Below are 26,307 nucleotides of genomic sequence, written 5' to 3'. Positions count from 1 at the left end.
AACACCATATGCTTGTTCTCTCTGTATCCCAGCATCCAGATGTCCTGTAGGAACACAGAAAACTATAGGAGATTTCCAGCTGGTGGCCAGCCAGGACATACTGATGCCATTATGTTTATTTATCTCTCATCTAAATAAACAAACCAAAAAACCCCCACACAATCACAAACTTTGTTACCTACATTTTTTTTACATAGCTCAGCTATTCCAAGTTACATATAAAAACAAACAAAACCCTACATTAAAAGAACATTGAGGCTGCGAAGTCAAGGATTCAAAAGTTAGAAAATGCCAGAATTAAGACTGCCTGTGCAACCTTACTTCAGCTCCCCTCCGCATATGCATTATGATAGCCTTTAATTCTATTATCACAAGCTATTTTTTCCACAAGACCCCCTACTTCATTCAGTGCATAGGATGGACATTGCTTAGGGAATGGATAGCTGCTCACTACTTCATTTTAGCCTCATCAATCTCTGTGTAGCCCTGCTCCTTATTTGCTGCATACCATCCAAATCTTGCTCTGAAGTCAGAATTATTAATTTCTTCCTGGGCTTTTCTTTGGTGCTCATTACTATAGAATCTGAGTGCTCCACAAGCATTCACAATGCCTCTGTGATGGGAAGGACTATATTGTCCCTATTCTACAGATGAAAAACTGAGGTACAGAGATTATGATAAAAAATATCCTGTAATTTGGGATGCCCAATCTGAGAAGTCTAGCACCTGATTTTTCAAGCACTTTTCATTTGATAGCACCTCATACGTTCAAAGCACAGCTCCCATTGACTAGTTACAGCTGTGAGTACTCTGTACTTCTGCAAATCAGACTACTGGGGCTAGAACCACAAAGAGGCAAAGATACCACTTTAGGCACCTAAATTCAACATTTAGGCACCACAGAGGTCAACCCCCCCAGTCAGCTGCTGCCTGAACCTGTAGGTGCCTAAATCTCCATGGCACCTAAGTTTCCACTGGTGGGCATGTGCAAAACCACCTAAGTCTTGACAACACCGAGCTGCTTGGCACCTTAGCTTATGCCTAAACCCCAGCAATCCAGTAGGTGTTCTCAGAATATGCCTATCAGATCTGGCGTCACACAAAAGACTTCTAGGGGGCAACCAGGTCAGGAATGGTCTGGGCTGGAGTGTGCATGTGTCCCTGAATACCTAGTAACCCCATGGTTAGGACATTCACCTGGAAAGTAGGAAACCTGTTTTCAAATCCCCACTCTACCTGATTTGGAGCAAGGACTCGAATTGCCATATCCCAGGCAAGTGCCATAACCACTAAGCTATTGGGTAGTCTGGCATGTGACTCAATCTCTCCTGTTGGAGCTGTTCCACTTTGTACATATAATTAAATATTCATCAAGAAATAGAGAGACTGTCTGTATAGTTTGGTGGCTAGGGCACTCACATGGGATGTAGGAGATCTGGATTCCAGTCCCTGCTCCTCAGCATTTCCTACAAGATGGCTTAGATTAGATGACTCCCCACTCAGTTTTCTGGCTTCTGTGAATCCCTTGTTTAGGTACCTAACTCTTCCCAGGCATTGTATAGGGCAACTAACTCAGGGCTGAAGATTCCACTGGGCAGTTAGGCACCGTACCACTGAGTGTTGCGAAGCCAAGTCCCTTTGTGTGTGTAGCTCCAGGTGTCTCAGGCTGGGCACCCAGAAAATGAGGAACACACAATTAATGGCCAACTTTGAAAACTTTGATGAAAGGGATTTGCCCAGCATCACATAGTAATGCAGAGGCAGGGATAGAATCCAGTTCTCTAGAGTGGCATTTGACTTCCTGAACCATGAGACCCTCCTTTCGCTTCGTGCAATCGCCTGTCTCATTCATTAGACCCCTTCCAACTTCTGAACAAGTGAGGCAGGGGCCCTACAAACAAACAATCTCCTTCACTGCACAACCCTGATTCAGCCATAGAGCAGGGCCAGCCAGTGCCCTGAATGAGGGAGGGATCCTGTGGGGGGAAAAAAGTACATGAACATGTAATTAAAGACAGTATCATAATGCATAAGGGGACTGCATTAAGACTGGTCAGTTGTTCGGCCACAATTCTGCAATACAATCCCAGCTGCCTGTTCTCATGTACAATTACTAGATTTACACACACGGTTCTGGTACACATGTGCACTGCTGGAGGTGCACCATTCTATGCATACCTTGGACATGTTTCTTTTTAGAGACATACCTCTATATGGCTTCCTCATACATTGTAAATGCTTTTCTTACACATTTAGTAATGATAATGATACTTATCTCCTTTGTAAAGCACTTGAGATATACTGATGAAAATCACTATATGAGAGCTAGGTATTATTAATTTTTATTAATGCCTGGATAATTTGCTAGGTGCTCATAGCACCACAGAGGTGAGTTATGTAGTACCAAAATGGGCTAAAGTAGATGACTAATTCTAGGGAAGATTAATATACTCCATCCTTAAAAGAATTGCTTTATTTTTTTCTATACATGAACATAAAAGTCAGAAGCAATACATAATATAGAATATAGTCTTCAAACCATAACATGAATTCCTCCTTATTTCAAAATAGAATTTAAGTCACATATTATTTCAGGTATATGGACAGACGGACATATCAAGATGCCTATGCAGCAAATTCTGCCATTGAGTCATAATTTCCCTTAATTTTCAAAGGCACCCCATGTGCCAGAATGAAAAATAGTATGGAGTCACACTACTTTCAAATCTTAAGGACATGGTTTAAAGAGAGTAAACCTTAGAGATCCTCTTATTCCTAAGGGTTACAAACAAACAAACATGTGTTTCTGCTTCTTTAGAACTTTCCCTCTAAGGATCTCAAATCACTTTACAAACGTTAATGAAGCTTCACAACAATGTCACGGTGCAGTAGATATTACAACCATGTTACAACCACGAACAGACTGAGGCACAGAGATGTTACATGATTTACCCAATGCCACACACTGAGTCAGTGGCAAATCTGGGAGTAGAAATTAAAGGCCTAATTCATTGTTGCCCTGCACCTTGTTTTTCCATCAGTATACAATGGGAGCAAAATGCTATCATTCTGATTTGTGAGCCTTTTACTTCCACTGGGCAACATTTAATTGCACTCAAGTGGCCCTGAATCACAGTTCCTTGATCTAGCCACTAAGGCAACACTTTGTCAATGACATTTCAGGTCATTTACCACAGAGACAAAAGGCCATGTTCTCTCAGGTAGCACAGAGGGGCTGGAAATTGACCAGATCTCCCTTGTTTGTGATTTTCCTAGGATGAAATAGACATCAATAGATGTACAAACTGGCTCTCATGGCTATACACCAGCCAATCCTTGGCATGGGGGATGAGGCGGGTGGAAGAATGACAAACACTGGGGACAAAAAGGGGAAATGACCAGAGCACTGCTGTGCTTTAGCATACGTTGAAATAAATTGACTAGTTTGGAATTGGTGTGCCTAATTCCCGCAGCTTCCTTTGGAAATCCAAGTCATAGGGCCAAAAGTGTGCTAGATCCTTAACTAGAGTAGTTCTTGGAGCAAGGGGAATAAAGCAATGCCATGCCTCCCAAGAAAGGAGCTTGATTTCAAATGTTACTTAGCTTTTTCGGCAAGCCTATAATCAACACTGAACATTTATTAAACCTTCTCTTCCCAACCTGAAGCATTCCTATATGCCTCATCCCTCCCCCAAATTCCAGCACCATCTTATATGTTTAAATAAATATAAACACTCTATAAATAGAATGCTTGTTTATAAGTTCTGTTGTGATCCCATGTTACAATTCAAAAGGCCTCCAAATAAACCTTCTTACCACCCCTGCTTAGGCATGCTTACGCCTTACAAGTATGGAAAGCAAAATACCAAGTGCTCTCTCTATTTTGGAGTATGCTGATACCATGGAATAAACTGAAAATGACAAAGTCCAATATTCTGTTCGTCACCTTGACACAAAGTGACCAGCCTATGTCAGTCACCTACATTATTACATCTGCTGTTCAAGCACAGAAAATGACAGAGATTCAGGGAGATCCAGATCAGAGTAATCCTCAGTAGACATTAGTTTGTTCTTTTGATCCATTCCATTTGCCAGTGAGGTAGGATTAGGCCACTTTCCTGGAGGGCCTTTTTGGCTACACAATGTTCAGATGAGGAGCAGGAGCTGGGCTGAGTTGATACCCATGCAGATATAAATCCTACTCCCAGAATAGGAATGACTACTACAGAGCGGAAACTAGCAAAGGAAGAGAGAAAAAGAAAGGATATAAGCCTACAACTTCTATTGCCCACTGGAGAGCACATTTTTTTATTGAAAGAACAAAGGCACTAAACCAACATATATCAGCAAATGAAACACTGCACAGATATTGAACGTACCGAAAGCACAGTCAAATGCAACAGGCAGCCAGAACATTCCTGTGTTGAGATAAATTTCAGTAGAGCAAAATCATCCCCCCTGCTGGCGAAGGGCCTAAAAGCTGGCAGATCTGGGCCAGGAGGTGGTATTTGGTGGAAGGGAAAAAGGAGAGCTATCTCCATGGTATTGTCTCTTTGATAATTTCCTCCTATAGATTTTTTTTTAATTTAACCCCATTTTTGTTAAGTTGAGCCAATTTAATGAAGATTTAATCCTATCTTCCAAAGTATTTGATTGCTCCCAGATTCATATTATCCACTAATTTGGTTATCATATTTGTCACTTAATCCTCCAAATTGTTAATGAAAACACCAAAGAGTACTGTATCTACAACTGACCCCTATGGCAGACCCACCTGAGGCCTCCTCTCAACTTCACACTCAACCATTAATATATTTGTGCTCTGCCTGACACTTTCTAAACCAGTTGTGTATCACTTTTATAACAATCTTGTATTTCTTGTTTACCCGCAAGACTCATTCTATTAAATATCTCAATAAAACTGAAATATGTACAAAAAAAGATCTGAAAAGGAGTTGTGGAGGCAAACTTAATTAGTTTTAAGAGGCAACTATAACAAACACCACCATGCTTAGACATCAGAGGTTCGAAGCACCTAGTGTCCAGGACCACACTGCATGGCCTTTATTCCAAGTATTTAAGAGCTCCACAGGGTTATTACTGATCTGATGCATTCAGGTTAATCGCAGGCAATTGTGTGACCACCACCAGTCTGTGACAGGGCACTTCCCCCTCCTGACCTCAGTCCAGTCTTGAGGGCTTGATATGTGAGGATATTGTCTCTGAGGCAGACAACATGACCAAAAAGAACCAGCTAGCAGCAGCCAACAATGATTTCAATCCTCTCTATGCCATTTCTCAATGATGCACCCCTATTACTGATAAAGTCAGACCATCTTACACTTACTAGTTGCTGTTGGCAACACATATGAAAAGCATTCAACCTCTTGATGTCCTGTTTAGGCAGCATCCATGCTGCAGGTTCATGTAAGGAATAGGAAGTACACAGGTTTGATAAATACATTCTTTTGTATATAGTTTCTCCTTCTTTTGGCTCCAGACACTACGCAGGTCCTTCATGGCTGAGGCTACTAAACTAATTCTCCTTAGGATGTTTGGCTAGCTGCACCCATTTGGTGACAATTTGTCTGCATAGATGGATGAAGTCATCCACTACTTCCACAGTTTGTCCGGAAGCACAAATGATTTGTATCCAACTTTTGCGCTGACACTCTGGACTTCCGGTTTTGCCCAAGAAACCCTTAGCGCTAGGGCAGATGTCTTAGGCTGGAAGTGGTCTAGTACATCTTTGAGATTGTGTCCTGACCAAAACAGACATCATCATCCACATAATCCAGGTTAGTAAAAGAGGCTGAACCAACAGTTATACTGATATTTGCAGAGATATGCTAAGAAGCCAATCCATTACACAGCAGAACTGGGCTGGGGCCAGGACACATCCCTGCTTCACCCTGGATCTAGTGTGAATCTTGCCCCCAATACACCTGTGCCTCTGAGTCATGTAGATGTTGAATTAGCCTCCAGGGCATATCAGGAACACTGATGCCGTGTAGGGCCTTCCACAAGGCAGCTCTGTCAACAGAATCAAAGGCTGCCTTTAGGTTTACATATGCTATTTTCAAAGGCTGTTTAAATTCATGCTGGATCTCAGATAAAAGATGGAAAGTAAGCATAGCATCCATTATGGATCACCTGGCCATGAAGCCCAATTGCTCAAGGCAATGGCATTTCACAAGGAGAAGATGGAGCTTGACAAGTATAGCATGTAAAGTCTTTTCCAGGAGCAGAGTACTATAGTTACTGCACTTAGTGTATGGACCTTTCCCCTTATGAAGTAAGATGGTAATCCCTTTCTCCCACACCACTAGCACCTTCCCAGTAGTCCAAGCCCAGACAAAAAGCTGTTGTAATGCTACACTTATATGCTCTATGGTGCACATGAGAAGTTTGGGCATTATGCAGTCAAGTGTGGCAGCACACCCACTTTGCAGTTTCTTTATGGCAGAATGAACCTCTTCAAACACAGGAGCATTTACACAAGTTTTGGGGGTCTGGGGTTGCATCTACTGCTAATGTAGTAGAGAACTGCACAGTTTTATGACAGGGTTGCTTGTGATGGTACAGCTCAACAATCCGGGGGGGGGGGGACTTCCTTTTTATGTCTTATGTTCTTAAAAGCTCATGCTTCAGGGTTTCAGCCAGGCACCTGCCGGAGTCAGGAAGGGAATTCCTCACTCCCTTCCAAATGTATTCTCTTTAAGCATCACCTCCTTCCTCTAAAGCATCAGGAATGGCCACAGCTTGAGACTGGGCAGTGGTTTGGGCCAGGAGGGAGGACAGGGCTGTCGAGTGCTTGGCTGGCTGGTTATTGCTCACCTGTGCAGGGTCTAACTTATTGCCATATGTGGGGTCAAGAAGGAATTTTCCCCCCAGGTCCCATTGGCAGGGACCGGGGGGCGGGAGGGGAGGGGTGTTCCCATCTTCCTTTGCAGAATGTGGGTGTGGGTCATTTGCCAAGATTATCTAGGTACCTCACACTCAGTCATCTCCCTGACATGGTGGAGGATATTAAGGCTTATGCTTCAAAAGACGAAGCATTTTTCTTTCAGTTAGAGTCATTTCACATAACAAATACCATTATTAAAATAACTTTGAGGATGACTTTAAGTTTCAGAAACTGAGTTAGAAGCTTATAGCAATAAATGCAACAAACAACTGGACACACCAGAAGAAATAACCTCTACCATTAAGTATTCTAAGAACCTTTGGCACAAAACAGAAGCCAAAGGGAAAGTTTCTTTTTCCACGTCTGTGCTCTTGATATGCTGATTATGGACCTCACATGAGGGAAAGTTTGCCTAAGAAAACAGAGGGCGTCATCAGTCAAAACCTTCATGAGGCCGTGTTCTAGGCACTCAGTTCTCCAGGTCATGATTTATTCATTTAGAACTACAGTACATTGTGAATAAGGCATGGTGCATAGCTGCACTACCTTAGGAGTTACTGTGGCTCAAAGGAATAATGCCGGGGAGGGGGTGTGGGGGGGAGTTCCCTAGTTGTGTTTTCAGGGTGAACTCACTCCTCATGGCCAGTCAGCTCTACTGGTCAGGGAACAGCAGTGCTGAGCAATAGGTCCCTGTGCTCTTCTCTCTAGGAGGAGCATCAGATGGATAGACCCTGCTTTCTACACCAGGAGAAGACCTGGCTAACCCTACAATCAGGGTTGGCGAATCGTTAACTCTTCCACTATTTCCCTGTTAAGGCAAGTCACATTCTGTCAGGAAAGCTGATGAGCAGGATATGATTTTCACTTGTATCTCAGAGTCTTATTTTGAATGCTCACAAAAAGCTGCAATAACTCTTACCTGAATAGCACCTCACTGCTGTGCAGTTCAAAATAAAGACTTTGAAGATGTCTGAAAGAGGGCCTAGAAACAATCACAAGGAACTAAAAAGGAGACGTAATCTAGGAAACATTGGAAGGTATCTTGACTAACACGCTGGACAGGCAAAGAGGGTTCTATTGGCACTGCCACTGAATAGCTTCCTTTGTGAATCTGAGCGCTTTTCTTAGACTTTGTTGCCCTATCTCTACAATTAAGATAATGCTTACCTACCTCACAGGCTATGTGTGAGGGTTAATTTAACATTAGTAAAGTGCTCTGCAAATCTTACAAAGTGACATCAGTGCAAGGTATTATTATTACAGCTGGATGAATTGGTGTCTGATAAAATAACTAACAAACAACTTGAAACAAATATTTTTCGCTATGTGAAGCCCTCACTGTAGTGATAAGTGCCAAAGAAAAGCCCATTAGAAAATTAATAATGGTCTTGAGCTGGAGCATGTCCAGCACAGATGGAATCTATAGAGAATCTAGTTGCCACACTAACAAGTCTATACACTGAACACATGCTAATTGAAATTCACAGAGGTTCAAAATTTGGCTAAATAAGGGAGATTTGCACAGGAACAGCAAAAAGGCACTTCCCTGACACCAGGTCGTCCCCTGAAAACTTGCAAATGCTTATCCCAAAGCATGGGATGGCTTGCGCTTCTCAGTGTAACAGTTTTAACAATTTGTTATGGGCAAGGCAACGTAAATAGCTGAACTGTTTTTGCTGAATTTTTCTAAAAACAACCATTTCCTGTGGCAGATACCCAGCATGCAAAATTTCACCTTGAAGCACTTAAAAGTTTGACAGAATTCTAAGCAACTGAAAACAGCACCTTATCATAGATTGCACTACTAGCTCTACCTGTAACAAGGCCCCTATTCCCCAAGCTGCTCCACGTGGCCAGATCCCATGCCTATCACCTAGTCCCACTGACAGCTTGCAGGACTGAGATCTAAATGTTGACAGCTAAGTGGAAATATTAGTTTAATAACAGTCCTTAGCACTGCCATACAGCCTTGCCAACTAGGGTGACCAGATGTCCCGATTTTATAGGGACAGTCCCGATATTTGGGGCTTTTTTTTATATGCGCTCCTATTACCCCCCACCCTCCGTCCTGATTTTTCATGCTTGCTATCTGGTCACCCTATTGCCAACACTTTGACAAAATTGCTTTAGAAAAATCTTAAATGGTCCAACCATTATTTTTAAATAATAGACCCAGACACTGCACTATTTGGGGAAACCTTTAGGGGTTGCTTTCAAATAATCCATGCAGAGTGAAGGTTACACTTTCTTTTTGTTTATTTTATTAGCTGACTGGAGCCTTCCCTGGGCAGGAAAACAAAGCGGAGCAAAGAACTTATTTAAGGAGCAACAACTTAGCACAGGGTAGGAGGCGGGGCGAGCCTGGAGATTTGAGCGTAAACTCCCGAGGACAGCGCGAAAGGCGGCGGTGGGCGCAGTGCAAGCTGCAGTGTCAGGAAGTTGCTGCTGGTCCGTTCCTGTGCCCGGGGGAAGTGCTGAGGCGGAGCAGTCGCCGCTGTTGGAGCGGGGAGAGCCGGGCCGGGCAGCGCCGCACGAGCTGGAGGCTCCGTCCCCGGGCAGCGGCAGCCGCGTGAGTTGCCCGGCGCGGGATTGGTGTGTTAGCAGCTCCGCGGTGCCCCTGCTTCGCTTCGCTTCGCTTGGGGCCAGGCGCTGGGTTGTCTAGAAGAGGACCAGGTTTGAAGCGGCAGCGCAGCTGAAGTGAGCAGCGCCCGCTTTCCTGCTGGGGCCGGAGACCAGGGCACGCAGCGGAGTCCGCACAAGCGGGTGGGTGTCGGTGCAAGAGGCAGTGGAATAGCCCCAGAACAAATCCGGTGTAAACTTAATCGCCCCGAGCCTGGCCCACGCAGGGAGAGCAAGAGAGGTCCTCTTGGCGTACCTAGCGATAGACCGGGGCTGGTGTGACGCTATAGAGCGGACACTGCAAAAGAGCATTTGACAAACGACTCCACAAAAGGCAGGGAGGTTTCTTTTTCAAAGAAAACCCACCACAGACTCGGTGACCAACATGCGTGTGCAGTTTTACAGTCTTCTCCCCATAGAGAACAGGCCTGGTTTAATTAACTGCCACAAAGTGATAAATAAAAAATCAGAAGTGACTGTCTGGAGGTGCTTTGTCCTTCCACCATTGATTTCATAGGCTCCCCAAGACTGACACATCTACACCCTGTTTCCACTAAGAATTTATTATTCAGAGCTAGTTGTATTGCTCACCCGGAGCCCCAGTCTTGAACCAAGACCCTACTGGTAGGGACTATACAAACAGAACACAAAGAGGGTCCTTGCCCCCAGGAGCTTACAATCTAAGTACAAGACAGCAGCCGATAGCTGCATACAGAGGGACTGCTGGGGAAATTCAAGGAATCAGTATTACAGGCCTTGGTCTCAGAACTCAAGCATCTTAACCCCTGTGGAGCTTTCATAAGCATCATGGGAAAAGGGAGTTTACAGCTGGCTTAGGAGGAGGATAAAAGATAATGAGTTAGTGTTGGGGATGTTTGTAGGGAGTTCTTTACTGGCATGAGGGCATGTAATGGAAGAAAGAATGCAAGTGCTTGTTTGAAAATTAAACAAGTGAGCAATGGAGACCAATACGGTGGGCCAGTTGGAAACAGGAGATGGCCTTTCAATGCTGAATGGGAGTGGATAGGTAGAGTGGGGACAGTTAAGGCTACGTTTTAGTCATGGGTATTTTTAGTAAAAGTCGTGGACAGGTCACAGGCAAGAAACAAATTCACAGCTGGTGACCTGTGCATGACTTTTACTATAAATACCCCTGATGGTGCTCTGGGGTGCTGCTGCTGCTACTTTGGGGGGCTCCAGGGTGCCACTGCTGCTTTGGGGGATGGGTGGCCTGGGGCCCTGCGGCTGCTCCGGCATCCCCTGGGGCAAGCTGCCTGGGGTTGCCTGAGCAGTGGCTGGTGCGGCTGGCCCCAGGCCTGCTCCAGCTGCTCAGCCCTGAGGCCAGCTGCATCACAACTGCAGAAGTCACAGAGGTCCAGAAAGTCACAGACTCCATGACAGACTCGCAGCCTTATGGATAGTCTGTAAAGGGCTTTGAAAGGAAGGTGTCATGTTTACATTTGATATGATAGAAAAGGGGGAAGCCCGTGGAGGGTTGCAAAGAGAGGGGTGACATGGTCAAAGTGACAGGCTAGGAAAATCATCTTTGCAGTAGCATTCTGACTGGATAAGAGCAGGCTAAGATTGCATTTGTCAAAGCAGAAAAGGATGTTGCAATAACTGAGACACAAGATGAGAGCCTGTGATTTAGCTGTGTGGATGGATCAGAAAGGCTGTATCCTAGGGATATTATGTAGAAAGAATCTGCAATGCTTAGATATAGCCTGGGCATGAGGACTCCTGGATGGCAGGAGAGAGATCTCTTGATCCTTGCCTGTTGGGTTCACTCCCCCTGGGGCATCTGGCTTTGGCCACTGTCAGTAGACAGGATACTGGGCTAGATGGGCCTTTGGTCTGACTCAGTATGGCCATTCTTATGTTCTTGACTTAGAGAGAGGTATGAGGCAAAGTTGACACCAGGTTATAGGCCAAAATGGTGATGTTGACCACGGTGATCAAGAAAGGGATATCCAGGAGGATGTGGGAGAGACAGACTAAGATTTTAGTTCTGACAAAAGGAGACAGTTCTGAAGTAGAAGATAGATCTGTAAATCATCTGCACAGAGATGGTAGGTGACTGTGTGTGTGGATGAGATTATCCAGAGATAAGGTGTAGAGCAAACAGAGGGGAGACACTGAAGGAGTGTTTAGAGAGGTAGGAGAAAACTGATTCATAAACATTATCAGAAATCCTCCCAATAGTTGTCTAGCACTGGTGCAGCTCCACCAGTGACAGCCATGGGGTGAGCTCTGTTGTATACCAGCAGCATACAATTTTACCATTGTGCCCTAAATGGGAAATCTTGGCCCTTATTTTTACCAAAGACATAAGCAGATAACTACATGCACACAAGCAACTTGTTTGTCGGGTAAACTTGTTTTTCAGAGTAGAACAGCATTCATTTTCTGTAATCCAGTACTTGTTCTAACCTCATTTAAGGATGATGCACATAGCATATCAGTAAATGAAATTGTACATGCTACAATATGCATTTTAATGTTGCAAATAATGTTAAATAAATATTTTATACAATAACAGTTTTGATAATCTAGATGTTTGCAAATACACTTAGTATTAACGTAAAGAAATCTTAGCCTTTTCCAGCACACTTATAATCCCTTGTCATTAGTTATAAAACAACCACCTTTCTGTTTTTGCTAATAAGATAGCTACTATACATATTCTGTATGTAAGCATATAAAGTACCTTCACTGGTCAATGTCCATACAAAACAAATAATTTGTATTAAAATATAAAATTAGATTACCCAATACTGTACTACAATTTCTGCCTTTAATTGATTTCTGATTTTCAGCAGCTATGGTCACATAACTTGATCACTGGCCCTGGGAGAGAACCATTTGATCAACAGGAAGATCACAATTCTGAAGGAGTGGGGAAAAAAAACAAAAAACAAAAACAAAAAACACAGCCCTCAGGCAAGACTGACACTGGAGGCCAAGTATTTTAAGAAGTAGAGGCCCACTGATGGGCACAAAGATGAGTGTGGCATGGTTTTGCACACATTCAAGCAATGTGTGTGTGCAGACAGAGGTTTAGCCATTTGGCAATCCATTGTTCAATGTGTATTTGTGGGAGTTGCATATACAAGTAGACTTGCAGTTCTGTGCAGAACTTGGATAAGTTATCAAAATTTGTCCCTGAAAATAAAACCCATGACTGAAACTCATCAGTATTGTTCAGAAGTGGTTACTGAAATTCTATGACTTTCTGTGCATTATATATGCTTTTATTGTGCTCTTGAGTGGTCTTCTAGATAACTTTATCCTCTACTTATTGCAATCAAAGTGATAGGAATGGACATTCAGATTAAGCAAGAAGTAGCGTAAATGTCATTTGTAAATGGCAAAGTAGGCATTTAGGCATGTCTATATATTTAACCTATGCTTTCCTTTAACAGAAAGCATAAGCCTCAAACCCATGTAGATTATTTGCTAGCCAAGTTATTAACAGTGACTGAGAAACTTTTCTAATAAAATCTGACTTCCAATCTGTAGAGGATATTGAAGAATTCAGAAAATATCTTCAAAAAGAAAGGAGGACAATGGGAAACAAAGTTTTTTAGGAATCCCCCCGCAGGAGAATGGATCACTTCACTCTGGAGTTTTCTTTGATAGCTCAAATGAAGCTGTTTAAAATGTGCTTTTAAACTCATAAATCCTACTTTATGATAACTAGCTATTATATACAAGATTGCATGTCTTTCAGAAAGACAGCTGTGTTTCACAGCTATTACAGCAATATACTGTATGTCAGTATGCTTTGAATTTGTAATATATATCTGGTCAAAGTCAAGAATGTTGACTCAATATATTTTTAGGGGTGTAATTCCATTGTCTGCAACTAAACATAGGTCCCTGTGCATTACCATGAAATAATATCTTTAATCTCACCTAGGATGGAGTGCTGTAGGACTGTAGCATTTTTTTAAAGTATTATAATTAAGGGCAGGAGGGAAGAGATGTGGGAGATTGTGCTGATAGTTTATTCTCAGAACATTTTCTGTAACAGTGTGCACAGATTTTGTAACATTCCCCCATTGAAGTGAATATTAAAATGGTGTTACAGAATATGCTTATAATGAATGAATTCTGACAAGAAAAATTGGTTTTTCTCTGAAAACTTTTTATTTTTTTTAAGTATGCTGTGTGCCCTTGGAAAAAGTAGTACTTCAAGACTTTATGAACAGCAGTACGGTTAGGATCTTTTAACTTGTTTAGAATTCCAGGAAAAATACTCCACCCCTACTATTTATTAATCTTCTGTCTGAAAAGGAAAGAGCACTCTACCAAGCCTAACATGCAATACCCCTGTTAATCCAGTACCATGCAAATTTTGAGCCAAGACTACCAGTCAAGACATCATTTGGGGATCAAATAATGGATCACTGGCAAGACTTTAAATATGTACTCACAAATGGTCAGTTGGCAAGTTCCTTTCATGAGCAGAGGCATCAGCAAAGTGAACCTGATAAGTCTGGTAAGTTTCACTGATGCTGTTCATAATAAGTTAGATAGGAGTAAAACTGACCAAATTGTGTAAATTTTGCTTAGCTGCTGGTCTGGAAAACTGAGCAGTAGCAGAGGCTGGGCAGAGAGATTCAGAAAGGAAGAGTCCCCAGAAATGAGAAAAGGAGGTTCCCAAAAATGGGGCTAGAGAAAAGGAAAACAACGATGGGGAGGGAGTTAGGATGGAGGAGGCTAATGCAAATAGAATAGAAAACATGGGGGTAGGAGGGAGAAGCATCTAGAACTGGGGATGAGGAAGGGAGTATAGAAGAAGTTCTCCCTTCCCTTCCCATAGCCAAGAGAGACTTTGTTGTGGAGCAAAAGAGAGAGAGAGAGAGAGAAAGCAGCAGCAACTTCAATTTGAGACACCATACAAAAGATAGAACCCCTACGTAAGGTCCCTCAGCACCCTATGAGGATCCCACCAGTACCCCCATTTACTCCAACTGTTGGGCACTGGGATTCCTCATCCCAGCACTGCTTTTAGTCTCTGCTTGAGGGACTGTCCTTCATACCAGCATCTGACAAGTTAAATATCATGTAAAAGGGACCAGATTAACAGCAAATTCATTTTCCTTTGTGACCAGAGCTAGGTGTGAATGAGGAACTCCAGAAGAAAGGCTATTCTAATCCAGCACCCAGCTGAGCCACCAGTCTGTTTTCTTACATTCAATGACTGCATGTTTACCTCACTGCTTAGATAGCGCCCCTTCTTCCCCACTTCTGATCTTTTTACCATATTCAGCATGTGGATCTAGATTTCCAGGCTGAAGATCAAATGGAGAATAAGTATGTAACCATTATACCATAATTTCTGTAACAGTCATTGTGTAGGTCTGTTTTCTAGAACAGTCACAAGCACACAAAGCTGCAATAGTGTTTGGCCTGTGGCCCATGGATTTCTGAAATGTGCCAACAGCTATGCTAGTGTGCAATAAAGAGGTGAAGACAGGCTGTTTCTGCCTATCTACTTCCACGGTTGTTCTTTTTGGCCATGCATCCATATTTGACATTTAGATTAGATCAGCTGCAATCTGCTCTTTTATTCAAATTTAACATAGTTTACGTGATCCTGACAGGTTACCAGTGCAGTCCCTTGCATAAAGGTACTTGTGATTTGTCCAGGGAATCTCAGTTGCTCTGTCAAATGTGTCTCGGGATCCTCGGTCTTAAATTTTAATCATTATATGTGCACACATTATTCACAAACACTGCAACTGCACATGCAACTCCTGTAATTAACTGCGCACTCGGCTATGCACAGAGAATCATGAAAAAGTGGACCTTACTAGTCAGATCCAAATATATTCATAATTATGGGTACAATACAGTCAGAGCAATGGAGGTAGAGTACATTAGTGTTTTGAAGTTGAGATTATTTAAGAAAGTGTCATTATTAAAAATAAGTTGAAAAAAGTCAGACGTGTATCTTTTCTTTAGCTTTATAAACAGCTAAGTAACTAGTTAAAGTTAGTTTCAGCATTACAGTTTATGCTGAAAACTAGGATTTATTTGCTGGAGGAGACTATTTATAGATTCGTCCAATTTCTCTTTCTGGAATGTAGTAGAGGACAAGTTTATCTTCCAAACATCATATTTGTCAAGTTATTAACATCTCTTTACAGTATGGAGAAAAACGGGATTTTGGCGTTAGCAAGCTCCTTTGCTTCCTGTTTAGGTATTGCTGATCCTGAGAAGGATCTTTAAATGTCAAAAAGTGCTCCAAGAATGACTGTACTGAAAGGTTTTCCACTAATTGTTAGCAGTTTAATTTCATCATTAAACACCACCCCCCCCACACACAAAATCCCACATGCCACAGGTTTTTCCCACGTTGAGTGGGATCTGTGGGGCATATGCACAACATTTTCCTTTCCCTCTTGTAAACTGAAGTAGGGGAAGGATCGATACAGATTGGACGTTTGCACTCTGCATATCAGTGGAACCAGTGCATTCCACCTACCAATGGTGCAGACCAGGCTTAGGGAGCTGCTTGGTCACATTATGGAATCCAGATACTATTCAGGGAAAGTGTGCAATACAGTGATACATCAGTGCAGCTGCACCGATGCAGCTGTAGCACGTTTGGTGAAGACAAGAGCGTCTCCTGCCGACATAGTGCTGGTGTGGACAGTTCAAAACTTGCGTTGCTTGTGGGGAGGGGGTTTCACACTCCTGCATGACTTAAGTTAGATCGACTTAAGCGATACCGTAGAGTTGCCCAAGAGTTACCTGAATTCTTGTGTGAATTGGTGAGAATATATATGGCCCAGTGATTGATGATAATATCTGGGGTACTTACCTTTTATTAGTTTGCTGCTGACAGGAACTAGACTTTACATCCCCATCTATCCTTCAGTACATTCAATAAGCTATTACTTGGTTTTATCCAAAACTTTGTTTTATTTCACCAGAAGGAGAATTAACTCAGAAGCCAATACAGAGAGCCTCCGCTGGGCCAGATCCTCAACTGTTCTTCAGGAGCTGTGGTCAGTTCCCTAGCACAGGTTGGGGCAGCTATTGTAACCTGCATTAGCTTCCCTAAAGGACTATTTTGGCAACCAGGGACTTCAGGAGTCCTCTGTGCTGTGGCAGCTCTATACCATCTGATGACATCTTCCCCCAACCCCATCTAGGTTTTAGAGATGCTGTGTGGCAGTAGAGCAGCATAGAATGGGTGGAACACAGCCCACAATTGGGATCATTGACTTTAATGGAGTTACTTCCAATTTATATAAGTATAACTGCTGAGTAGGGCCCCACTATCTCACACCACACAAGCAAATAAGCCAGAGTCCAGGGCTCCTGCTCTTCTTTAGGCTATAAGGCTGTAAGTTCCATGGAAGCCATGTGGGATGCAAGTTTGATTTGCAATGTAAAGGCTGAATTTTCTTAGCATTTTTGGCTGTGTCTAGCATCTATTAATAAGTAATGACATTTACGCTCACTCATATTTGAATTGCACATAAGTTAATATTACTACTTGTGCATTGGATGTTATGGAAACCACAACTCATAGGCTTGAGGAATTGGCAGTGTAGTGATTCATTAGCATCAATAATAATTCTGGTCAATGAAGACCTATTCTTGAACTCAGAAAATACTTTCTTGGTTTCACTTAAACACACGCAGATTTAAATATTTTTAATGACAAGCTTGGCTGTTGGGTTGGTAGCAGAAGTATTTTGCCAAGTTATAAAATTAATACAAACTATTTAATTTGACATTTTTATCTTGGATGCAAGTAGGTCCACATGCTGCATTTTATCATTCCAAACATATCCAGCTTTAGGTAGACTTTCATTGCTGTTGTGGACATAAAAATTCCTAAATCTGACTGCTGAGGTCAGTTATTGTCAATCAGATTTGCACATTGCTAAGCTCACCTCTTCAGTTATGTAAAACCCCATACAAACAGATTGCCATATGGCTCATGAGAACAAGTTTGTGGCTGCCTATCATGGGGTACTCACTCAGTGCCAGTGGTGTCTCCTCCCAGCTGCCCTGGGGAATAGTTGTCCAGTGCCTCCCTCTGTGGTCTCTCCTCCATTTTCTTCTCTCTCTGCAACCCCTCTGTCGCTCCAGGAGTTGCAGCTTCTTTTTTGTGACTCAGCCAGCCAGGTCACTATGGAGATTCCCCTTCTGGGGAAACAGAGTCACACTGGACCTGCTGCCCAAGATCTGCCACTTTGTCAGTGGCTGGTAAGGGAACCCAGGCCCACCCACTACTCCAGGTTCCAGCCCAGGGACCCTACAATGTGCAGCCAAGCGCTAATCAATTTTCAATCTTGCTGCTCCCTACTCTGCCTCCCACAGGTTTTCTTCCACCAGCACCAGAATCAGGCAGGTCAGGGGACCATGCCCCCTTTTTAAGATGGACATAGTTCGGGGAGGCAGAGAGGCATTGCCCATCCAAACTGCAAGGCTTGGGAAAGTGCGGAGTGGCTCCAGCAGGGGCTGCACTTTGCAGCAGGGGAGCTGATCACAGTGCTGCAGCTGGTGGGAAGACCAGGAGGAGGATGGGCTGCACAGCTAGTTCCTAGGGAGCTATGTGCCACCGCTGGAGGTAGCAGACCAACACCCACAAAAAAAGGGAGCTGCTTGGTCACATTATGGAATCCAGATACTATTCAGGGCAAGTGTGCACTACAGTGATACATCAGCGCAGCTCCACTGATGCAGCTGTAGCACGTCTGGTGAAGACATGAGCGTCTCCTGCTGACATAGTGCCGGTGTGGACAGTGCAAAACGGGGTGGGGCAGGAATGCAGGAGTTAGGGGAGAAGAGCCACAGGAATCTGATTTTGGCTTTGCCTCCTCTCTTTTCTACAAAGATTCCAGTGCCTTTCTTTTCCTCTTCACCCTTCTCTCTCCTGGGTCCACCCTTCTCTCAGGGTTAGGTTCCTACTGGTTCCTCTCTAGTACACAGAGAGTGACTGCAGACTTCCTGGCTGAAGCCTTTTCTGTTGCCAGCTTCCTGAGTTCATACTAGCCCAGCCCACACCTGTTCAGCTGAGCTTCTTCCACCAATCAGGGGTTGCTTCTTCAGCCTGAACCCCTCATGTGTGATCTATCACACTAATTGGTCCTTCTCAGCTTCCTTTTGGTGCTGGTGTAGGATAAACACCCCATCACACTGCCTAAGGACTTCTAGTCAACACTAATGGCACTGTCTTGTGTATCACATTCACCTGGAACTTCATGGTGAGAACAAGGATACAACTCAGATCCTCCTGCTCCAGAAAACCTTGCCAGCTGAATTACAGGAGAATGTCTGTTAGCAGTATAGAGCATATGACACACAGTTGAGCAGCTGATTCCATCCTGAAGAAGTAGTGGGACACAATCGCAACAGCCTGTGCATTACAATGTATTTCATTTCAAACTCCTTTTTTTGTGTGTTTGTGACAAGTCCAAATTATTTTCCAGTATCTGAAAGTAGGCCATCAAGTTGCAGATAAACCACTTTTGCAAGGTTGTGACTTAGTACATTAGACATAACTTCCCCTTTTTAGCAGATATAACTCATCTGTGGCACATGTTCTGCTTAAGACTCTCCTGGGAGCATGGCAAATTGTTCTTACCTTGCTTCCCAAAAAAAGACAAAAGTCCTAGACAGTGCAGTCAGGATGATGGGTCACTATTGGTATGGTTTTTCATTTAGGAAGGAAGGAAATGAACTAAGTTAATATAAAGTTCAGATTCACAGTTCTTCCAATATATTATTTTGTTCTTGTGTGATGGGAGGGTCTGTTGGCCAAATTACATCTCTGTAAAGTCTTTTCTTCTTTGAAATAACTGCTCCTTTAGCTTTAAGAAGCTGGACTTCATGTTTTTCTTAACTCACCTAACACATTGACTGAGCCCTACTTTACACTTTTAATGCTCCAAGTTCAGGGCACAGTTCAACTCAGTTCTATTTAATAGGGTTCTTGGAATATGCTTTTCATACAGAGCTCAGTATTCCTTTTGCTCTGTGTTGTGCCTCACACTTAACACAGCTTTCAAATACATTCAAATGAAATATAAAGTTGTCATCTATAGTTAGCAAAAAACAATGTAAATTTTGTCCAAATAAGAACAGTAGGATTTGACTCTATGTAAAATGGGTGGGTGGTCCTAGTGCAGTTTCTAATGAATAGATATCCACAATAACCACCATCAGAATTGACATCTTTGCTGACAATCGTAACACAGAGGCCAAAGAATGAATAGGCATGGAGTATAAAGAAGTCTCTCAATCCTACAGGTGATCCTTAGAAGCCAAGGTTAACACTCATTGGTAGGCTGATACGGAGAAAGCAGTATTGCTATTCATGCTCTTGTATGGGTGAAGGTTTTCAGTATCCAATATGGCATACTGCACCTGCACTAACTTCACTTAAAAAACCACAACCAAACAGGCCCTAAAGCCATCAACATATTCATCAATTAGTTTGCTCTTGCAGAAAGAACGAGACAATTTGCATGCTCTTAAAGTTAAATCATCTTGTCTGTAGTTTGTTGTTGTTTTTTTACTTGCTGCAGGAAACATTATTTTAACATTCTGATTAGACACAGAACTAGTTTGATGGAATAATTTTGAGTAAGTAGAATATTTTGTGTCAAGCAAATCAGCAAGGTTACAGCGGTTCAAAGCATAGCACTTTGCATTCTGTTAGTATTGTGTAATTCTTACTGGCATATGTCTAGTTGAAACATTGTAATGTATTTTTGTCAGCATTTGTGTTAGAGAATTTAGCAAAGGCACTGCAGCAAGAAAATGAAATCTAAATTTTAAATAGAGCTTCTTGGATTACATTAAATTGATAATATGGCTTCTGCATCCTAAACTTTTTTTTTTTTAAGATTAATATGTGGAGGCTGTGAACACAGAAGTGTTGTGAAAATGGTTGGCTTGCGTATGTATTTCAGAACTCCCATGGAACCACCACTTCTGCCTTATTATTGGATTTTCTGAGCTATAGCTTAGTGAAAAATTAAACTGTACTCTGCATGTAATTTCTGATTTTTGTTTTAACAGGATAAAAGATGCTTTGGTTTGAGAGTACGGCAAAGCAGCTAGCAAAATATTCTTCTAGGCCACTATGGAGACGACTATGTGCAGCCACTACAAATACACCAGTATTAACTTTGTTCACCAAGGTAAAACATGAGTTTGTAAAGCCAGACAGGAGGGCCTAAATATCAGCCTTCCAGGAACTGTAGGTTCAATAGATCCCAGACGGAAAGGCTCAGCCCTTCATCTTTTAGAGGTAGAGAGATTTAGTTCCGTGCAGCTTACTATGTGGGCATCGTTTGGGTGAGACCTTATAGTTTGGTTCTATTCTGTGACTCTATAGAAGTGGCAAGAGGGAGCTGCAGGATTATTGTGGCTCAGTGAATCCTTAGCCTGTGGACCCAGTTTACAAGTTAAAAGTTCTTTTCTTTAAGAGCATGTCTACACAGCAGCTGGGAGGGTGTTTCTCAGCATAGGCAGACAGGCATGTTGGCTCTGCTCAAGCTAGCTTGCTGAAATTACAGTGGGGCCATGGTGGCATGGAAGGCTGCTTGGGCTAGCTACCCAAGTACAATCATGCCCAACCCCCACGTACATATTTGGATGGGTAGCCCGAGCTACTGCCGGTGCTGTCACGGCCACACTATCTTTAGCACATGAGTTCGAATAGAGCTAGAACAAGTGCCTGCCCATACTGGGAAGCACCCTCCCAGCTACTGCATAGAGTACACCATAAGTGGCTTGACCTGAGATTGGAAGATAAAGGTGAGTTACTTATTTATCATATATCACTATCCTAACAGAAGTGTTGATGGCCAATTAGGCCCTCAATGACACCTGGGCAAAATCGTGTCAGTGGGGCTAGAAAGGTTTAACATTAGTTCTATCAATGATGCACCAGGAGAAATAAAATCCAACCATTCCCTCTTTGTTTTGGTGGCTCTGCGGTGTTAACAGGGTAAGTAGACAATAAGTAGTTTTTGTCTGAAGATTGAGCAGATAGGACTCTGAATGCACCCAGCAAGCACATCAGTTAAGCAGGAATGGGGGCTATTTGTATACAGTCTCACATTTCAATGTAGAACCTTAACTGAGATCCTGTGTTCTTTGCAGAAGTATTAATGATCCTACTTCACTTTTCATAGGAAGGAGTTTCATTTGGTGCTTTTGGCTAAAATTTTACCTTCTGCACATTGTTTTTGTAGCATGTTATTTATTGATTTTGATTGGCGATCCCTCGATTCAAGGATGATCTCTACCACGGATTTACATATAGGTCCTGAGATTACTCAGGAGTCCGATACTGGTGCACGTATACAGATTGCAAAATGCTCAAAGATGAAAGTTTCTATGTAAATGCAAACTGTTGTGAATTTTAAATAAAATGAAAAAAGTGTGAATTTGCTGAGAGAAGATGAGACTGGAGAGGCTCCCTCATCGAGTAATGTTTGGTTTTTTCCTACCCAACCTGGAAAAAAGTGAAATTATATTATAAAAGTGCAGACTTTCTAGAAAAAGAAAAGTCAGCACTTGTTTCTTAATCAGTGGAATGTGTGTTATGAGAGGAAACATACTTTAAAGTCCCAGCTCTGTCTCTGCCATCTGATCCAGCACTGTGCTTTTTCATAATCCAAAGGGCAATAACGTAGGTAGTATTGGCATTCATTTTAGAGATTAATAATTGGAAAAAGCTCTTTTGCATGATTATTGTGCATACATACTCATTAGCAATTTGAAATTCTGTGACCAAATTTCTGATAGCAAAGTTGAAACCGTTTTTTAAAGTGGCCTCTTTTGTTGAATACATGCTTAAGGTAAAGTACTTTTCACGTCTCACAGAACGTGTCATATCACTGGCATTTACAAAACAAGATCTCACTAAACTGCAGGCTGCTTTTAATAGACCAATTTGTGCTCTCAGTTTATCCCCATTCACCCCAGGCTCATGTTTTTGTTTTTTAAGTAAGGACAGGAGTAAGTATGAATGAGGCTCAGCATAAGTGAGAATGTATTGTATAAATAAAAACTCCTTTCAGCCTCTTCTGTTGCCCAGCACATCTGGATCTCTCTTCTGTATTAAATTCAAATTCTGTTTGCAGCCAGGGCAATCGAACATATATGCAAGCTGCTGAATGTCCCATTAAAGCAGTTTAAAGTCTGTTTGCAGAGACTCTTGGCTAGTCAGAGCACAGAATTATTTGCTGGGCATGGTTCCCATTGGAACTCAATGCTGGCTTTATTAAAGGAGTAAAGTGCCATGACTTGCTTTGTTACTTAGCACTTGTCCGCACACACAGGCTGGAAATGAAATAGCTAGATAGTTTTAGATCCAAACCTTTACTTATTTCAGTACAAGGCTTGGTTTATTTAACTGTTGTTCAATCAAAATAATTGAACTCTTAATCCACAGCAGTGAAGAGAGCACAGCACAGGCAAGTGACCCAAGTGTGTATCTAGGTAGAGTCCATGCTGCACTTGTATTATCTGCGCTGAAGCCTATACTGCATTGTCTTCACTGCTGTTACTCACACAAGCTGAATTCAATCTAGCTCTGGTAGACTACACAGCAAAAGGTGTGCAGAGGCTAGACATACCCTAAGAAAGCTTTGGGGAGGGAGGAAAGGGATGCAGACATTTTCCATCTGTGAACAGTACTTCATGGCAAAGACAGAACCATCATGTTTTTCCTGACTATATTTTGTGTTAAATTACTATATGCCAAATAATGTACACTGATGTATATTTGGAGTGACTCCAGGGAAGTCAATAAAGTTTTCCAGATATACATTGGGGAAGTGACTGTAGAAATCAACCCTATGACTATCCTATAACTTGCCTTCAGAACCATGCAGCTGTGTCAGCTTTTAGAACTTGCAACATTTCAAAAATATTTTTTTTGTGGTCACAAATTAAAGGTAGAGTCAAAAATCTTAGAGGTGTTGACTGGATAAAAAGGGAGATTTCCTTTTTATTACTTATATAAAAAAGAATTTACACTCTTGCAATCTATGCTGTGCAGATTAAAGTGAGATTTTGAAAGTGATGCAGCAGTGAGGAGAGAACCAGCATTTGGAGTAATGATAGCATGTAACATACCTAGAAACAAGTTAACAGAATAATCTGCATGTCTCATTCTTTTAAGATGATCTGCATATTTTCCTTTAGAACCCGTGCCCTCTGTGTGATGAAGCAAAAGAAGTGCTTGAGCCATATAAAAACAGGGTAATGAAATACAATACTGTGTATATTATATAGAAAGAATAGTTTCTATGGGACCTTTTCTTTGTAAAAGAAAAATCGCTTGATTTTATTAGCATCCATTAGTCTGTTATGGGCAACCTCTTCAAGAAAGTTTTAGCACTGATTTCCTAAAACTCATTATTCAAAAGTTTTTTCAGACTCTGTGGCTGATGTAAATGTTAGCAAACTAAACCAATGAATACAATGTTGCAGCTATTTAAAAAGCTTTTGCTACCATAATAGGGGTTCTCAAACTGAGGGTTGGGACCCCTCAGGCGGTCATGGGGTTATTATGTGGGGGGTCGTGAGCTGTCAGCCTCCATCCTGAAGCCTGCTTTGCATCCAGCATTTATAATGGTGTTAAATATATATTTTTAAAGTTTTTAATTTATAAGGGGGGGGTCGCACTCAGAGGCTTGCTAGGTGAAAGGAGTCATTAGTACAAAAGTTTGAGATCCACTGTACTAGAATATACATATATCTCAGGTTTATAATGCAGTTTGCAGCAATACTGTTGAGGCAGATCCATCAAATATCCTTTGCCTTGTGTCACTTGAGAGTACTTGCCCACCATCCTCCCCCAACTAATATTCTGTCAACTGCCTGTAGTGCACTTTGATCAGTTTTTGAACCACAGTTGCTTGAATTTAGAGCAAGTGGTGCCAGCAGTAGTAGACATAAAGAAATGCTGCACCCATCAGCAAAAACAGAAAATGCCTGTCAACCCACCTGCAGAAAGAAAATGACTAAGATCATGTGTGGTACAGTTTCTCACTGGGAATCCAGGGAACCATGCTGGGCTAAACATTCAGATGGTCGTTGGAAGTACAGAAGCAAAGTTTGTGGCTACATCCATTTTCTGCCTGCAAAATCTGTGTTTCCATGCCAGAGCAAATATAGAGGCCTGCTGAAAATGTGACCCATTTTGCTAAAGTAAATCTGAAATGTGATGAAAGACAGCAGCTATTTTTTTTAAAGTGTCCAGTGTTATAAAACGTTTAACATTTAGTTCTTTTCTTTCAAAGTTTATTTTGCAGGAAGTGGATATCACCCTTCCAGAGAATGCAGTGTGGTATGACAAATATAAGTATGACATACCTGTCTTCCATTTAAATGGGCAGTTCCTAATGAAGCATCGGGTAGATGTTAAAAAATTTGAGAACCAGCTTGTGAAGCTAGAGTTTCAAAATGATGAAAACCAATGAAGGAAATGCAGCTATTCTGAGACTGGATTGAAGGGATTTTGAACAAATGGTTTGAAACTGTTGCATACATTATCAAACCACATTTTAGTTATTTGATTTATATTCCATTTTGTAGTAATGATGAAGGCCATCTGACTGAATAGCAACTCATCTTCATCTGTTATCCTAGATGGTTTTGTTTTTCAATGGGAGAGTAAGTGCTATTCCACAGCAGCAGATAAAATGAAATGCACTTTCAGATCATTAATACACCCTGCACTGACAATAAAGAAATGTTTGTTATGTCTGTATGAAGCTTTTTCTGTAAAACTTTCACAGTGCATCCCAAATGCTCATTTTGAAGTAGAGGAGAGCTATTTAAGTGGGGAGGGGGATAAAAAAAAATCAAACTAATACTTTTCATAGAATCATACCTTTTAGACACCTGGATTTAGTTGTTATTCACCCATGAAAACTGAGTGGTTTTTTTTTTTTTAAATGGGATGAACATGTTACACTTAAGCCTAAAATGTCCGCTTATGTTGAACAGGGAGATTTGAGCTCTTTAGTACTCAAGTAAAAGTATAAGTGAAAGTTAAATTGAACCAAGAGGGCCCAATTTCTCCTTGAAACAAGATTTAACACTGCAAACATGCCTTTCTGTGCTAGCTGCCATCTTCATTTTACTCTCTGGAATTAAAACACCCTAAGAGTTTCCTTGCAAATCTGCTGGCATGAGATAAGGTAGCTTCTCCCTTAGGCTCAGGCTACACTATTAAAAAGAAAACATGCTAGCACGCGGTTCTCTGCCACAATTAGGGATGCCCCCGTCACACTAGGGCTTTTTCTTAATTTGCCAGGGGGCACAGAAAACATGATTCTCTAATCGTATTATAGGAATAGTACTTGGATTTAGGGTTAATAGTCTTTTCGGTAGTGTAGACTGGCCCTTACGTTCTCTGACAGAACACAGAAAAAAATGACATTTTAGTCCCATCTGTGACTTCACTGTATCTTAATTTAGTGACTGGCAAGTTTCTGCTAGTGCATTTTTGCATCACAGAGCAGAAAAGAATAATGTGGGTAGATGGAACTCCTTAAATATACTTAAGGAGGAGGATGAATTGAGAAAGTTAACTGTTGTCCTTTAGGCTGAACAGTGTATAGTACTAACTATATAGTACTGGAAAAGTGACTTTTTTCAGTCTATTTAATCAATTTGTCCAAACAAAAGTAACGCAATTACTACATTTCTGTTCTCTTCAGCACTGTTATATCTGAGCACTTTCCAAAATTAGGAAATTAAACAAGAAGCCTGTCTATCAAAAG

At 41.8% G+C, this 26,307-nt stretch overlaps 1 protein-coding gene across 6 annotated transcripts; it reads left to right on the top strand.

The window, feature by feature from the left end:
• The first annotated feature begins 9,333 nt into the window (after positions 1-9,333).
• C6H5orf63 (chromosome 6 C5orf63 homolog) lies at positions 9,334-25,285 on the top strand. Of its 6 annotated transcripts, XM_045022211.1 has the most exons (5): positions 9,336-9,476; positions 16,471-16,545; positions 20,579-20,700; positions 23,720-23,776; positions 24,820-25,285. In XM_045022211.1, exons 3-5 carry the CDS (start codon positions 20,587-20,589, stop codon positions 24,997-24,999), a joined length of 351 nt encoding a protein of 116 aa, XP_044878146.1. In that variant the 5' UTR covers positions 9,336-9,476; positions 16,471-16,545; positions 20,579-20,586; the 3' UTR covers positions 25,000-25,285. The 6 variants fall into 6 exon arrangements, with proteins under 6 accessions (XP_044878143.1, XP_044878146.1, XP_044878144.1 ...); XM_045022208.1 differs by lacking the exon at positions 16,471-16,545 and having other exon boundaries at positions 9,334-9,476; XM_045022209.1 differs by lacking the exons at positions 9,336-9,476; positions 16,471-16,545 and adding an exon at positions 9,486-9,670.
• Positions 25,286-26,307: the final 1,022 nt, after the last annotated feature.

The sequence above is a fragment of the Mauremys mutica genome, chromosome 6 (genome assembly GCF_020497125.1).
Source record: "Mauremys mutica isolate MM-2020 ecotype Southern chromosome 6, ASM2049712v1, whole genome shotgun sequence".
In the NCBI taxonomy this organism is placed as follows: Eukaryota; Metazoa; Chordata; order Testudines; family Geoemydidae; genus Mauremys; species Mauremys mutica.
Note: the sequence above shows the minus strand (reverse complement) of the source record. Positions and strands in the feature narration are given on the sequence as shown.

Bases quoted from the DNA above. Each gene is read 5' to 3' on its own strand.
- C6H5orf63 (XM_045022208.1), top strand. From the start codon at position 20,587: ATGCTTTGGTTTGAGAGTACGGCAAAGCAGCTAGCAAAATATTCTTCT. The intron at 20,701-23,719 runs GTAAAACATGAG...ATTTTCCTTTAG, and splicing joins TATTAACTTTGTTCACCAAG to AACCCGTGCCCTCTGTGTGA. The intron at 23,777-24,819 runs GTAATGAAATAC...TTTCTTTCAAAG, and splicing joins TTGAGCCATATAAAAACAGG to TTTATTTTGCAGGAAGTGGA.